Raw genomic sequence first — 13483 nt, forward strand, 5'->3', positions numbered from 1 at the left:
CCAGGCATCCATCCTCACGGCCCGGCCACACCCTCCTCCTAATCACAATATGCCTTCTATTTATTTCTTGGTTCTTTTTTAACTGTTGACACATTTAACTAAACCCACTCAAAAAATGAAGTCATTACCCTTAATTGAATTTGAGAAAGTTTTTACAAGCAATTTAATTTCGTTCATTCAGATTAAGTCATTTTCACTGAGCCAACATAATTTAGTTCAATTAGGTCAAATCAAGGTACTATAGTAGTTTTAACTCAACTTTATTAGGTTAGTCAAACCCAATTTAACAATATTTAATTTAATTAATTTTCTTATGTTGGTCCAACCTAATTTATTTTATTAATCATTAGTATATGCCAGGTGAGCAAGTGTAAGGACAGAGAAACTGTTGCACTGACAATTTGAAAGCAACTGCTCAAAACAACAGACACACTTTTAAAATACCAATATAACAGAACATTAAACATTAACAAATCTCCTCCTATTCTCATTTTGCTCAAAAATGCCAAAAATAACACATAATTTCAACACTTGTTCCCCCCACTGGCATCCAGTCCTATGCAGAACATGCTAGGAAATGGAAATCCCCTGCCCAGTTTCATAGATGCTACAAAAAGTATTCATGTAGTCCCAACTCAAATGGATTAAGTAAACTTAAATTTTAACAAATTAATTGGACAGAACGCAATGAAATTAAGTTGTGATAAAAAGCTCTAGAATTGTATTGCTTTAGTTCATTTTAACTCAGTAAACTGAACAAAAGGCAAAATTAATTGTTTTGAGTAGCGGCTTTTGAGGTTCTGAGCACGGTGACAAATGGTTCCTGTAGCATTTCCACCTGAGTATGGTTCGGCACAGCACAATTACAAACTGTTTTCAGCACAGATTTCTCGGCATGTTTAGCTAACCATACTTAACCACGATCAAGCATGCTGGTGCAATGGCTTTAGTACGTGACGAATCACGATTGTCCATTTGCCAAATTCCAAGGTAGCTCAACTGTTTTTAGGTAGCTGGCAAAGTTCTCTATGTTAATAAAATGTAATAAAAAAAAGTGTATGTTTGGTGTATCTTCATGATTTTATGATGATGATTCATCTAGTATAGTACATTATTTTTTCTACACGCCTTTTTCTTCAGAGAGTTATTACGCAAATTACCTCATTAAAACTCATATATAAAAAATTTTATTTTCTGTATAATATTTTGTCAATTAAAGTCCTTTTCGGCTCTTTTGAGAACTTTTACCTTTCTGTGTGTTTGTGTCCAGTGGCATGCAAATGATGGTAAATCTCTGGTCTTTTTCTCTTTGCTTTCCTTTTTGCGACATGTCTTTCTTGTGCTTTAGCAGACTTAAAACCAGGAGGAAAAGCAGTCCTAAAAACTGGAATGCGTGATCATTCTTCATAACGCACCCTGTTCCAATATTCAAAAAGAAACCATAACCATCCCAACTGGCCCGGATCAGCAAGGAACGGCACGGTTTTGCAACAAGAACCGTTTGGCCTGATGGTGGAAAAGCGACTTATATGTACAATAATCACCAAAACATCTGCATCAAGTGAGTTCTAATAGTTTTCTTGGAATCAGATGTTATGGAGTTCTTCTACTGTAGTGTTTCCCAACTTTGTATGTTTTACCCTTTCAAACCTATCAGTAAATCTCAAGAACCCCTTCATCAACACCAATTTTAAAGTTTGTTCCTTTAACTCATTTTATACTAGATATCCTTTAGCATTATTAACATTAGCATTATCAGTATAATACAAACAAATTGACAACACTTTTTGAGCAAACATATTGCTCATTGCTCTAACAGATTTTATGTAACAAAAACTTAAAAATCAGCCATTAGACTTAAAGATGATGTACACTAGTGTAAAAAGCCTGGTGTTATGTGCCTCACCCACTGTATGTATCAGCTTAAATGGTTCTCAATTTTCTTCACCTCTCTTAGTACTGTGTGTCTGTGACTAGGTCCGTCTGCATGTACGGATCTATTCCACTGCTGAGCAGTCTATCCGTCTCTTTGTCTACCTGAGTTTGACTCTATATTACTGGTTACCTCTTCATGTTTTTCCCCCCAGCCAACTCTCCCTAAGTCTTTCTCTCTTTACATCAGACTGATGGACTTTCTGCTTATTTAAAAGTGGTATGACTCTTCTAAGCACTTAATGGAGCTCCGTCTCAGATGCCCTCAGTGTGGTAAGTTTGCAACAGGCATTGAAGTTACAAAGATGAGCATTCAGAGACAGCTGACTCATTCCATTCTTGAACATAACATCTGCAGTGAAACACACCATGTACTCACACGGATTCTAAGTTACTCAACCTGTCAGGCACCCAGTCACTTCTGTGTTTATGGTGTACAAACTGTCCTAAACATTACATTTCAATTATCTACAATAATATGTAGATAATGATGGAAAGTGTTGAAACCTTCTGGCATGGAAAGCAGAGCCGTAACCACTATAGAGACTGAAGGAGATACATCCCCCTAATTTACAGATAAGTGGTTGATAGATACATGCTGAATATGTGGTTACATCCTCTGAGCTTGTAAAAGACAGAGACAATAATACACAAGAATCCACTTTCCATTTACATTGACGCATGGTTTATAATCTAAACAGAATGTATGAAAAAATGCTTCAGAGATTTAATAAACTAAACCAAGTTTTGAGCTGAACCTAGTCATTGATGTAACACTATTATGGAACATGAAATACCATCATTCACAATTCTAGGAAAACCTTTATACTATCTTCTCAGAGCATCTCAAAATAGAAATTAAAAAGGAACAGAAAAACAGCGCATTATAAATAAATGTATCACGCTTCTCATTTTTACAACATGAACACCTGTCCTTAGAGCTTTCATGATTAATGAGAAAGTCTGTGAAAGAGTAAGTGAAACTGTATGTACAGTATAAAAGAATATCAAATCTAATATAAAATGTCAACAAAAAATGGATATGGATTCAATGAGTATTGAAAAGGATGGCTTCATGTCCTTTCGTAATCCTGACACACAAGCTATAATTACAACAGCACATTACAGAGCAACATGCAAATTAAATTATAACTGTATTCCTTTTTCTTTCATTAAAGTATTTACTTTGTGTGTGTGTGTATATATATATATATATATATATATATATATATATATATATATATATATATATATATATATATATATACATATATATAAACTTACATTTAGCAAGATATTTGCAACTGTTTTTGGAGAAGTGGTACATTATTTGTAGAGAATAAGCTAAATGTTGTTTTTGGGTTGATAAAAATGTACAAAAACATGTCAAAGCATCATGTAGTAAATATGACTGAAATATTTATCCTGCTTCTGATCCTGAACATAAAGCATTGTGCCCTCATAAATCACGTCAGTGACATTTTTCTGTAGCAGTTATAACTATAAAGGGGTAGATGAGCATTTTAAAAAGAAGCATTAAAATACAAACTTACAATATTTCCCTTTTGTTGATCGTTCCTCTCATGTGTTTAACCATGAATCCGTCCGTACATGTGTAACTTCAGATAGTCTCACAGGTGAATGCAACCTGTGCAGCGGCTTAAAGGGGAATGAGCCCGCCCTCTCAGCACAGTACTAGATGTTCTACCGGCAGTATTTTACACTTCACACAAATATTGCCCTACACGCTACGCCTCTACGAGACATTTGGACGGGGGAAATGAAATGAGATGAAAGAAGGAGGAGTAAACGAGAGGGGAGGGATGTGTAGTGTAAAATTAAGGGCAGGCCTTGGGAACTGTCCACAAAAGTAACACAATGTTCCGGCTGTACTGTAGCTCGCGCTGATGAGAACACAGTGTCCTAGTAGACACCCTGACCCGTAACCCGTTGTGTGCTGACTGAACAGCTCAAGTAGGGAACAGCATGTACAACCGCACGAACACAGAGCACCACGTTCTGATACGCTGGGGGGAATAAATAACAAAAATATATTGTATTTTAAAAGCGCATGATGATGTAAATGTATTCCGTGTAAGATGTATCACTTAGACTGTTTGAGATAGGCTTTTAAGAACGCCAGACTGTTGTTGCACTTGGTATTTAAAACTAAGCAGCAGCTTCAATAAATTATTAATTTCATTTATACACAGTATAATTTAAAATCAAGAGGGTGAGTCAATATCAAGTCTTTAAACTCAGCGCGTGACTTATATTTGAATAACATCAGTATTGGCAACGTGTTACCTGCGTAACACTCTCTTAGACTGGAATGATAACAAAATGTTCCCAACCCATTCAACAAGAGGTGTCAGCACGAACACAATAGGTGACCGCAGTGATTGCATTTAAATGTTTCTCTTTTGCAGCTGTTTTTGTTTTGTTTTTATATCGGAGTGATTGGGTAACGTTTTATAATACATACGCATCAAGCTGAAGTTACAAATGTGCTTAAAATGTCAAAAAGTTGAAATCACAGCTCTTTAATATAATGTCAACAGGACTTGCAACTTTTCCAGCTTTTTAGAATTATTCACGCAGTGAACCATTGAAGAAAACAGAATAAAGGCCTCCTCAAATTGGTACCTTGGCAGCAGGGATCTTTAGCAGAGCTTGCAATGTGAAACTGCTCAGTAGGATGGCACACGCAAACTAGGGCATTTGACCAACATGTTAGTTACACTGCCAACAAGGTGCAAGTGGGGACAATCCATGTAAGCTTGCTTGACCTTATTCCTCATCTTGCACTGTGATCATTATCTGTGTATAATCTATTAAATCAAAATCACTTTATTGATGTGTATCTATTATTGCTAGGTTTGAATTTTGTTAAACTTGAAATGAAAGATCTCTTAGTTGTGTCATGTGCAAAACATAAAATCAAATCAAACAACACATGGGTCTCATCATGTTTTCAATTTATAGGTCTGCTGCTTCAGTATTTCTAGAAATGACATCATTCTTGACTGAAGGCTTGATGACATTCATAACATGAAGACATTTAGGTTTTCATCTGTCAGTGGTACACATCCCATTAACCCATGTGGTTTCATTTACAACATCGAGAAATGTCTATAATCTTCTCAATATACACAATAGATTGGTATTATCTCTAGACTTTTGTCTCAATATGAAACTTAGAATTGCTTGCTTAATGTACCTATCAGTCAACAGCCTAATATTTCATAAAGGACAGCTGAGTAGTTCACCCTTACAGTGGTTGGTAGCGTGTAAATTTTGGTAGCCGCACTTAGCAGACGTGAACTGTTATTGCTTTGTGGAAAGGACACATTGATAAAATTGTACTATACACCATTATACATTGATGTGTAGAGAAAGATTAATAATATTTTGTGTGGACAAAACACTGCATAAATCCATTGCTTTTACAGGAGTTCTAATAATTATTTGAGGGAGGGGAAAAGCAAAGGCCAAGCAGGAAAATATGCTTGTTCAAATATAAAAATGCCTATGTTGTTATAAAATCTACAAATTATGCAGAGTGGTCCATACATGTCAAACGTGTTGACATTAAAGGGACAGTTAACCCCAAAAAATTATTTACTCACCCTCATGTTTTAAATCTGTGTTATGAGCCTACTTTTTCTAATGTGGAATTCAAAAAGAGATGTTAAGCAGAATGTTAGTCTCAGTCACCATTCACTTTCATTATATGGAAAAACGATGCAATGAAAGTAAATGGTGACTATAAGGCTAATTCTACCGAACATCTTCTTTCGTATTCCACAGAAGAAAGAAAATCATACAGGTTAGGAACAACATGCGGGTGAGTAAATAATGGCAGAATTTGTATTTTTGGGACAACTGTCCCTTTAAATTATGCAAAATCTTTTTGCATCACCTATAATGTCAATGTAAGAAACATTTATGATTTTAAAGTGTACACGAATCCTAAGCAATAATATACAAATCGTAAAATGATCAAACAGCACGCGTAAAGTATCCTTATTAAGGCATAGGGTGCGTCAGACATAAGGAACAACTGGATGGAAACAACAGAAACGAATTGCATGCAAAGAGCGATAGGAGCGCTTTGGAACCAAATAATGTCGATTTTTATGGTTATAGTAAACAGCATAGCCTAATCATGGTGGTTTAGCTTGTTCTCTGTCCAGTAGGTCCGCGCGTGAGGAACTAAATGTTCTTGTTCATTCTGTTGTAAACAACGGCATGTGCAGTAGAGACTGAATTATCAGGCGTAACGGAGGTAGAAAGTACAGTATTTGGAAAATCTGGTCTTTCGCAATATGAAGTTTAAGATAGGGATGTGGAATTAATTTCACACGTGAATAAATTAAGTCGCCTTGGAAATCTAGGTGCAACGATTCGCCTGAGTCCTCGGACATGTTTTTGGGCGAGAGGGGGGAGAAATTATAGTCTACATAAATACATCCTAAGCTTAAAAACAGTCGATTTGTTTATACGGTTAACATCATTTCCTGAAGGAAATACAATACTTCCAAGGCAGTAAAAGAATAGTGTCCAGGTTTTGTTAAGTTTAAGGCTGGTTCTGTGTTACAGTAAATTAAATACTGCATAAGAGTCAGCAAGACACTCAGCACACGTCGACTTTTCTGTTTGACGCACACAAAAATCAACGAGGTTTACCTCTTAAATGCACTTTATTAGGAACACCTGTACACCTACTTATTCATGCGATTATCTAATCAGCCAGTCATGTGGCAGCAATACATAAAATCATGCATATATGGGTCAGCAGTTTCGGTTAATGTTCATAACCATCAGAATGGAGGGAAAAATGTATCTCAGTGATTTCAACCATGGCATGCATGATAGTTGGTAACAGACGGGCTGATTTGAGTATTTCTGTAAGTGAGGATCTCCTGGGATTTTCACGCACAACATTCTCCAGAGTTTACTAGAAAGTTTGTTTAGTGCCCAAAAAAAAAAAAATTCGCCTTGTTGATGAGAGAGGTCAACGGAGAATGGCCAGACTGGTTCTAGCTGACAGAAAGGCTACGGTAACTCAGATAACCACTCTGTACAATTGTAGTGAGCAGAATAGCATCTCAGAATGCACAACAGCAACAGCAGAAGACCAGTTGGGCACTTTGTTACGACTAGTTCCTAAAAAAAGTGCTCAGTGAGTGTATATTCAAAGTATACAAGACCAATCACAATTCAGTAGGCCTATGCAAATAAATAATGCAAATATTACACATTTGGGGCGAATTCCAAACAGCATTTTTTGCGTCCTTTAAGGGCACTGTGGGAAAGGGACGCCATTCGAAGGTTCATGCCAAATAAAAGTAAGACAATGAATCTTTTCAGGAAGGGCCCTTCAACAAGACTATTATCGCAGGGTACATTCATATAGTTATGCCATGCTTTCTTCGGAGTACTCACAATCAAGAATACTGCCCTTCGAAATGAGTAGGGCACGGGGTTGCTCACTTTCGCTGAATTCGCCCGTGGTTGATGTCGGTTACATTGTGAATCACATTTTAACATTAACAATGTAAGTCAATGGGAGATTTTCTAACTTCAATCTTACATTTCTACAAAGTATAATGTTTACAAAAAGCTAACATTGATAGCACACCTAAGACTGAAATTATCTGAGTTTGTTGTTGTTGTTGTTGGCTGAAATTGGCTTTCAGAAGTTTAATATTTTGGGTAAGGTTTTAGAGCTAATAACTAACAAGAATGTTTGAGTGACAGACTATTAGTACAGTCATTAAATTAATCATGGGGTAAGTAACATGATTTGCACATTTCGTGTCACCTGCAGCGCACGTTCACATTTGAAACCAGACGGGTGTGATGACTTTTAACACAGATATTGTGGAACTTTTGAGCATCATTGAAAGTAGCCTAATCATCTTTTTTTCTTTTTTCTTTTTCGAAAAACTGGAAATATCCTAATCTTTCTCATACATCTTTATTTTCTCAAAACGTTGGTGTTCCTATAAATATCTTCCAGTGGGATCAGATGTATTACGTTACCATTAAATGTATAAAATATTCTCATTAAAAAGTAGGCCTGGCATTGTCACTTTATTTACTATCTATCCCCTTCTCTCTCCTTCACTCTCTCTCTGTGTGTGTGTGTGTGTGTGTGTGTGTGTGTGTGTGTGTGTGTGTGTGTGTGTCAATATGTACTACTGTATATATTGGTTTAATGAAGAGTGTGGGCGGGTTCATGGGAGGCTAACCAGTCATCAGGAAGCGAAACAGAACAGAATGTGCAGTACTAATCTGGGCGGAAAAAAACATTCAGGGTACTTCTCACTTCTGAAACCGTGCATCCTAGTTTCCTTTCTTTGCCTCCTATAGTCCACTTAGGAAACGAGGAAAGGATAAGATAAAAGGAAAGAAGCATGTGCTGCTTCCCAATTCGCATACTATTTGGGACACGCTAATTATAATCTCGGATACTATTTAGGGCGGATAAAGTGCGGATTGGGACGCATGGAAGATGTACTTTTAAAATGGAATGTCCTTGCTCATTCATGAGTCACATCAGAGCGCCGTCTTCGCACAGCTGCTTCACTTCAGAGCGGGTGTCAAATTCCGCAGCCCCGCAGGTTTTAGTTCCAGCTCCTTGTACTCTTCAAGCACTCCTGAATGCCTTGACTAGCTGCTTCAGGTGTGTTTAATTAGGGTTGGAGCTACACTCTGCTGGACTGTGGCCCTCCAGGAACCGATTTTGACACCCCTCTGCCCTTTTGTTGAAACTTGGTTATTTCAGATATTCATAATATCTGGGGTTATGTACATACACTTAAACCTGAGGGGAAATGTATTGTTTTATGCCATCTCTTTTTATAGCAATGAAAAATTCCACTGGCAAACTGGCCGTGTGATACGAGCAAGTGGATGTAAACATACGCAAACACTTAACACCGGCAGCGTAATGCTCTTTATTTGAATACGAGGCATCTGCATTACATAACTTCTTTGCTTAATCCAAACAAGGCGGGGCTGAACTTATGCCCTCAAATTGTTGAGAGTCTGAGAATCTATGATCTGTGTGCTGAACTCTCACAGAATTCTGTCACAGAATTTATAGCTTTAGGTAACACACTTTTAACAAATTTCATACAACACAAAAATGACGTACTTTATGTAGTTGATTTATCTTATTTTAATCTAAAAGAATAATTTGATCAAATAAAAATGTTATAGAATGAAATAACAATAATAATGAACTTTTTTTTTGTACATTACAAAGTGAGTTATTTGAATTTTGCAGCAACTGAATACTGCAATTCCTCAGCTATGTGATGGATGTTTAAACAGTAGTCCTTTTTAGGCGTGAGACTTTTATTTTGAATTCTGTGTTGTTGGAGAAAACCGGAAGTCCGTCTACCTTTCGTGTGCTGGCGAGGCCTGCTTACTCTCCGCGCGTTAGCAACGCAGTGTGTTTAGCAGCAGTAGCAGCGTGTTTTTGGTTTCGCCAACGCAAAGCAGATTTGGTAAGAAAACGAAACCCTTATAACTGACTAAATTAAAGATAGTTTATTATACGTATGTATCAGAACCGGGTTTGTGTATTTAAATCGGCTTGATTTTCCATGATTGCGTTCTTGGTTTTATGGTTGGCCGCGTGTAGGCCTGTAAACGTTCAAGCGTGTTAGCTTGATTGAGGTAAATGCTACAGTCTAACAAATCTATCAGTAATCTTTTCATGGCAATTTTATTATGCCGTGAATGTTAGAGAAGTATTTCGAGCATTTTAATATCTTACTTGCAACTCGGTTGTGTTCCAAAAATGTCTGTTTTGGCTAGATTTATAACAATCCAGCGTCTGCTAGTGGTTTTATTTTTACCTAATGTCCCTGTCTTTTCAATAACCGTTTGATGCGTATTTAGTACTACAAATTAGATTAAATGTGGTTTATGATTTATTATTTTTTTTAAATGCATGTTTAAATGCAACAATTGTTATTTTAACGTTTGGCTAATTCAATCGACAAAATGTGTGCTATATTTTCAAGTTGTTTCAACCTTGCAGGTTTTCTCAGCTGTGAAGTTTGGATCGGTGTAGAGATGGGAGGCAAGTCCTTATTCAATTTCTTCAAACACGCACTTATGTGTTATTTGTCAAGTTTAATCTTTTAAAAGTAATATTTTTTTATAAACAACTGATAATCCTGAGCTATGAAAATACTTGACTAAGGAGCACTATTGTATGAAGCTAAGCCATTTTCTCTCCATTCCATAGACCCCTCCTTAACTCGTGACTGCCCAATAGATTGTAAGGTCTATGTAGGCAATTTGGGCAACAGTGGTAACAAGAATGAGTTGGAGAGAGCGTTTGGTTACTACGGCCCTCTGAGGAGCGTATGGGTGGCCAGAAATCCTCCTGGCTTTGCTTTCGTGGAGTTTGAGGATCCCAGAGATGCAGCTGATGCTGTGAGGGAGCTGGACGGAAGGTAAGCGCATTCATTTAGAATCATTAAAGAATAATTCACCCAAAAATTATAATTCTTATCATTTACTCACCCTTATGCTGTCTCAAACTTGTATGACTTTCTTTTGTAGAACACAAAGATAATTTGATGAGACATATATCGTCCAGGCTGATTAATCGGCCGATATTTGGCTATTTTGCGATTGTCGGCATCAGTGTTAACTATGCATTGTGTCAGTTCTAAAATTGACCGATAGATTTGTCAATGGGTAGTCAACATTTTCTGTTTTCAAGGTTTTTTCTAATTATTTAGAAAATTAGAGCACAAGTGTTTTTTTTTTCTTTTTTTCTTTTCTTCACTTTGATTTGTATTTTATTTTAATTTTTTTTACTTCAGATTTGCTGTTGTTAAATTGTATTGATTATCTTTATTTATATCGGCCATCCGGCTCTCTAGGTATCGGTATCAACCATTGAAAAAACCCATATCAGTCGACCAATAGATATGATGTGAATATTTCCATACAATGCAAGTCAGTGGGGACCAACACTTTCAAGCTTCAAATAATAAAAGCAGCATAAAGGAAATCCATACATCTTGAGTGGTTTAATACAAGCCTTTTGAAGTGATCCATTTGGCTTTTGGTGCATGGAGAGGTGTAATCGAGCTTCAAATCATGATCGCATCAAGGAAACTGCAGATGTTAAGATTTGTAGTAAAAAAAAAAAAGGAGTCACATTTTGGTCTGTTTCTCACCTTAAATGTGCTATATGTAATATTTTTACTGTCCGAAATCATAAAATGACCATATGTCATTAGAGAATTAGGAAAAATGCTAAGTTGAAATACTGGCTTCTCCGATAACAATGCTACAGCCAGTATGTTATACTTTGAAGTTTCCATTCTGGGCTGAATTTCTGTTTATGTTTTGGCCTGTGTGATCCCGCCCACTCACCAATAGTATTTCGACACCGCCGGGTTGCCAGATTTGAAACAAGTTTTCAGGCAAACAACACTGCGTGCTGCAGCCATGGAAGCCAGCAAACAAAAATTCCACCTGACCTAAAAAGCCTCACCATCTGTCTAAAAACCATCATGAAGAGAGGCATAGTAAAACGAGAATAAATATTAGCTGATCTACTTGGTGTAAAGCTCGTCGCTTGACATTTTCAGTTTCGCTCATTCCAGTTGCGTGTCCTCATTCTGGCAACCCGCATGAGTTTCGAGCCTGGGGAGCGGCAGACAACTCTTCAATATTTTGAATTTGGACTGCAGTACCCATTTCAAACACTTGTTGTCAGTCTTACATATAGCATTTAAAACCAATCATATCGCTTCAGAAGACGTGGATTAAACCGCTCGAGTCATATGGATTACCTTCATACTGTCATTTTGGAGCTAAAAGTTGTGGACCCCATTTACTTGAATTGTCTGGACAAAAACAACTCATAGCTTCATCGATATATCTTCATTTGTGTTCCACAAATGAAAGTAAGTTGTATGAGTTTGAGAGGGCATAAGGGTGAGTAAATTTTGAATTATCATTTTCGGGTGAACTGTTCCTTCAAGGAACAGCCATAGTCCTGCAAACATAGTTTACCACAGAAATCTGCAGATTTGTTGTTCACAAGAAGCAAAGCATTGCAGAGTTGCATTTTGTGTGGTGAACTTTGGAAAATTTTACATTCATTGTAGTCTGCAGTTTCATGTCTGTAGGAGTGTAGTTGCAGACTGAAATATGTTGGAAATACATAAAAAAAAAAAAAAAAACTGTGATGTTCCACAAACAATAAAATGCAAATCGTTTAATCTTGCTCTTATTCAGTGGATGCAACTGTAAACACTGAAAAAAATCCATAATATTTCTGCAGTCATTTTATAACCCTGCTTGTTTTACTGTTGCTGTTTCAGGACAGTTTGTGGTTGTCGAGTGCGAGTTGAAATGTCTAGTGGTGAAAAACGGTCAAGGTATCGTGGACCACCCCCTTCCTGGAGTCGCCGCCCACGTGATGATTATAGACGCCGCAGCCCACCCCCAAGACGCCGGTATAGCCTCTCTTTCTGTCCTCAAATGGACATTTTAGTGGCAAAGATGTTAGGGCTGGGAAAAAATCGATTCTGTTACAAATCGCGGTTCTTGAGCCAAACAATTTTAAAATAGTCTCCCTGATGAAAAATCGATTTATTTAATAATAAAAAAATACATGTTTATCTTAATGCTACAATGATTAATAGATAAATATAGGAAGCTATATTTGTGCAGAGTTCCACACTAACAGGTTTTCTCTCTGAGAAGATTTGTCTCTTTAATTCTTTACGTTTAGTCCTTTAGTGCAGAGACTTTGATCAAGCGTCGTTTGTTCCCTGTCGGGCGTCAAAATCCTCTGTAATCAACGTTCCTGTTATTTTGCATAATCCAAAAGTTTATTTGAGAGGTGTTGTGGAGGATATTTGTCAGAAGTCATTCTGCCGATTCTGTCTGACACTGCTTTAATAAATAGTTTAACTGTAAAAAGGCTTATCCAACTGTTGGATGCCGTAAACTATATGTCACGCTCCCCAAGTATTTATAATCTAACAGCCAGGGTATTCCTGCGCAGTGGCAGGTAATTTAGCAAATTTTTCCGCCACTGTCGACAAGAAATACCGGCTAGACACACCTGAAGTTCATTTGCACTTTGGCGCCAACGTACGCAGCGCTACCGTGTCTCGTGGAACATGCGCAAATGGTGAGTTCTCACTTTTTTTTTTCCCCTCTCAGTAATCTGGGAGCAGTTTGTAAGAACAGTGTTGTTTCTGAGAACGCTGCATAAGATCTCAGACTCAGTATGCAAATGCAAATAACATGCATCGACAGTGGGACTACAGGCGAATCGTCATGTGTGTCATAATTCAGTACAGCCCCAGAAATGGTTCTTCCATTTGTAATTTTGTATTTTGCAAAATTATCATTGATAATATTAATAGCCTATGGTATTATGTTATATTTTATATTCTAAAATAACAAAATTAGATTAAGTTAAAATTAATTATTGTATATATTTATGTTGAATACAAATGGACATAATGCAGCCTTATACATGGGTCCCTTT

The 13483-nt window shown here is 37.0% G+C and overlaps 2 protein-coding genes and 1 pseudogene across 5 annotated transcripts in view; 1 reads left to right on the forward strand and 2 right to left on the reverse strand.

Annotated features, from left to right (window-relative positions):
- LOC127446097 (peptidyl-prolyl cis-trans isomerase FKBP5-like) overlaps positions 1-3690 on the reverse strand; it is a 41325-nt gene extending 37635 nt beyond the window's left edge. For 2 of the 3 annotated variants that reach the window (XR_007898144.1, XM_051706758.1), the window contains exon 1: positions 3486-3690. Coding sequence is in view for 2 of the 3 variants with exons in the window: in XM_051706758.1 (XP_051562718.1) it covers positions 3486-3529 (44 nt within the window). In the remaining variant the exon portion in view is untranslated. The remainder of the gene's footprint in view (positions 1-3485) is intronic. The other variant, XM_051706757.1, reaches the window with a different exon arrangement.
- LOC127446102 (sodium- and chloride-dependent GABA transporter 2-like) overlaps positions 1-13483 on the reverse strand; it is a 498776-nt pseudogene that overhangs the window by 66919 nt on the left and 418374 nt on the right.
- Positions 8690-13483, forward strand: part of LOC127446112 (serine/arginine-rich splicing factor 3-like) — an 11918-nt gene continuing 7124 nt past the window's right edge. Inside the window, exons 1-4 of one of the 2 annotated variants that reach the window (XM_051706779.1) lie at positions 8690-9052; positions 9992-10033; positions 10202-10412; positions 12303-12437. In XM_051706779.1, the coding sequence (XP_051562739.1) occupies positions 10027-10033; positions 10202-10412; positions 12303-12437 (353 nt within the window). In that variant the 5' untranslated portion in view covers positions 8690-9052; positions 9992-10026. Of the gene's footprint in view, positions 9053-9153; positions 9453-9991; positions 10034-10201; positions 10413-12302; positions 12438-13483 lie in introns of those variants that run through there. The other variant, XM_051706778.1, reaches the window with a different exon arrangement.

Source organism: Myxocyprinus asiaticus, chromosome 9 (assembly GCF_019703515.2).
Source record: "Myxocyprinus asiaticus isolate MX2 ecotype Aquarium Trade chromosome 9, UBuf_Myxa_2, whole genome shotgun sequence".
Classification (NCBI taxonomy): Eukaryota; Metazoa; Chordata; class Actinopteri; order Cypriniformes; family Catostomidae; genus Myxocyprinus; species Myxocyprinus asiaticus.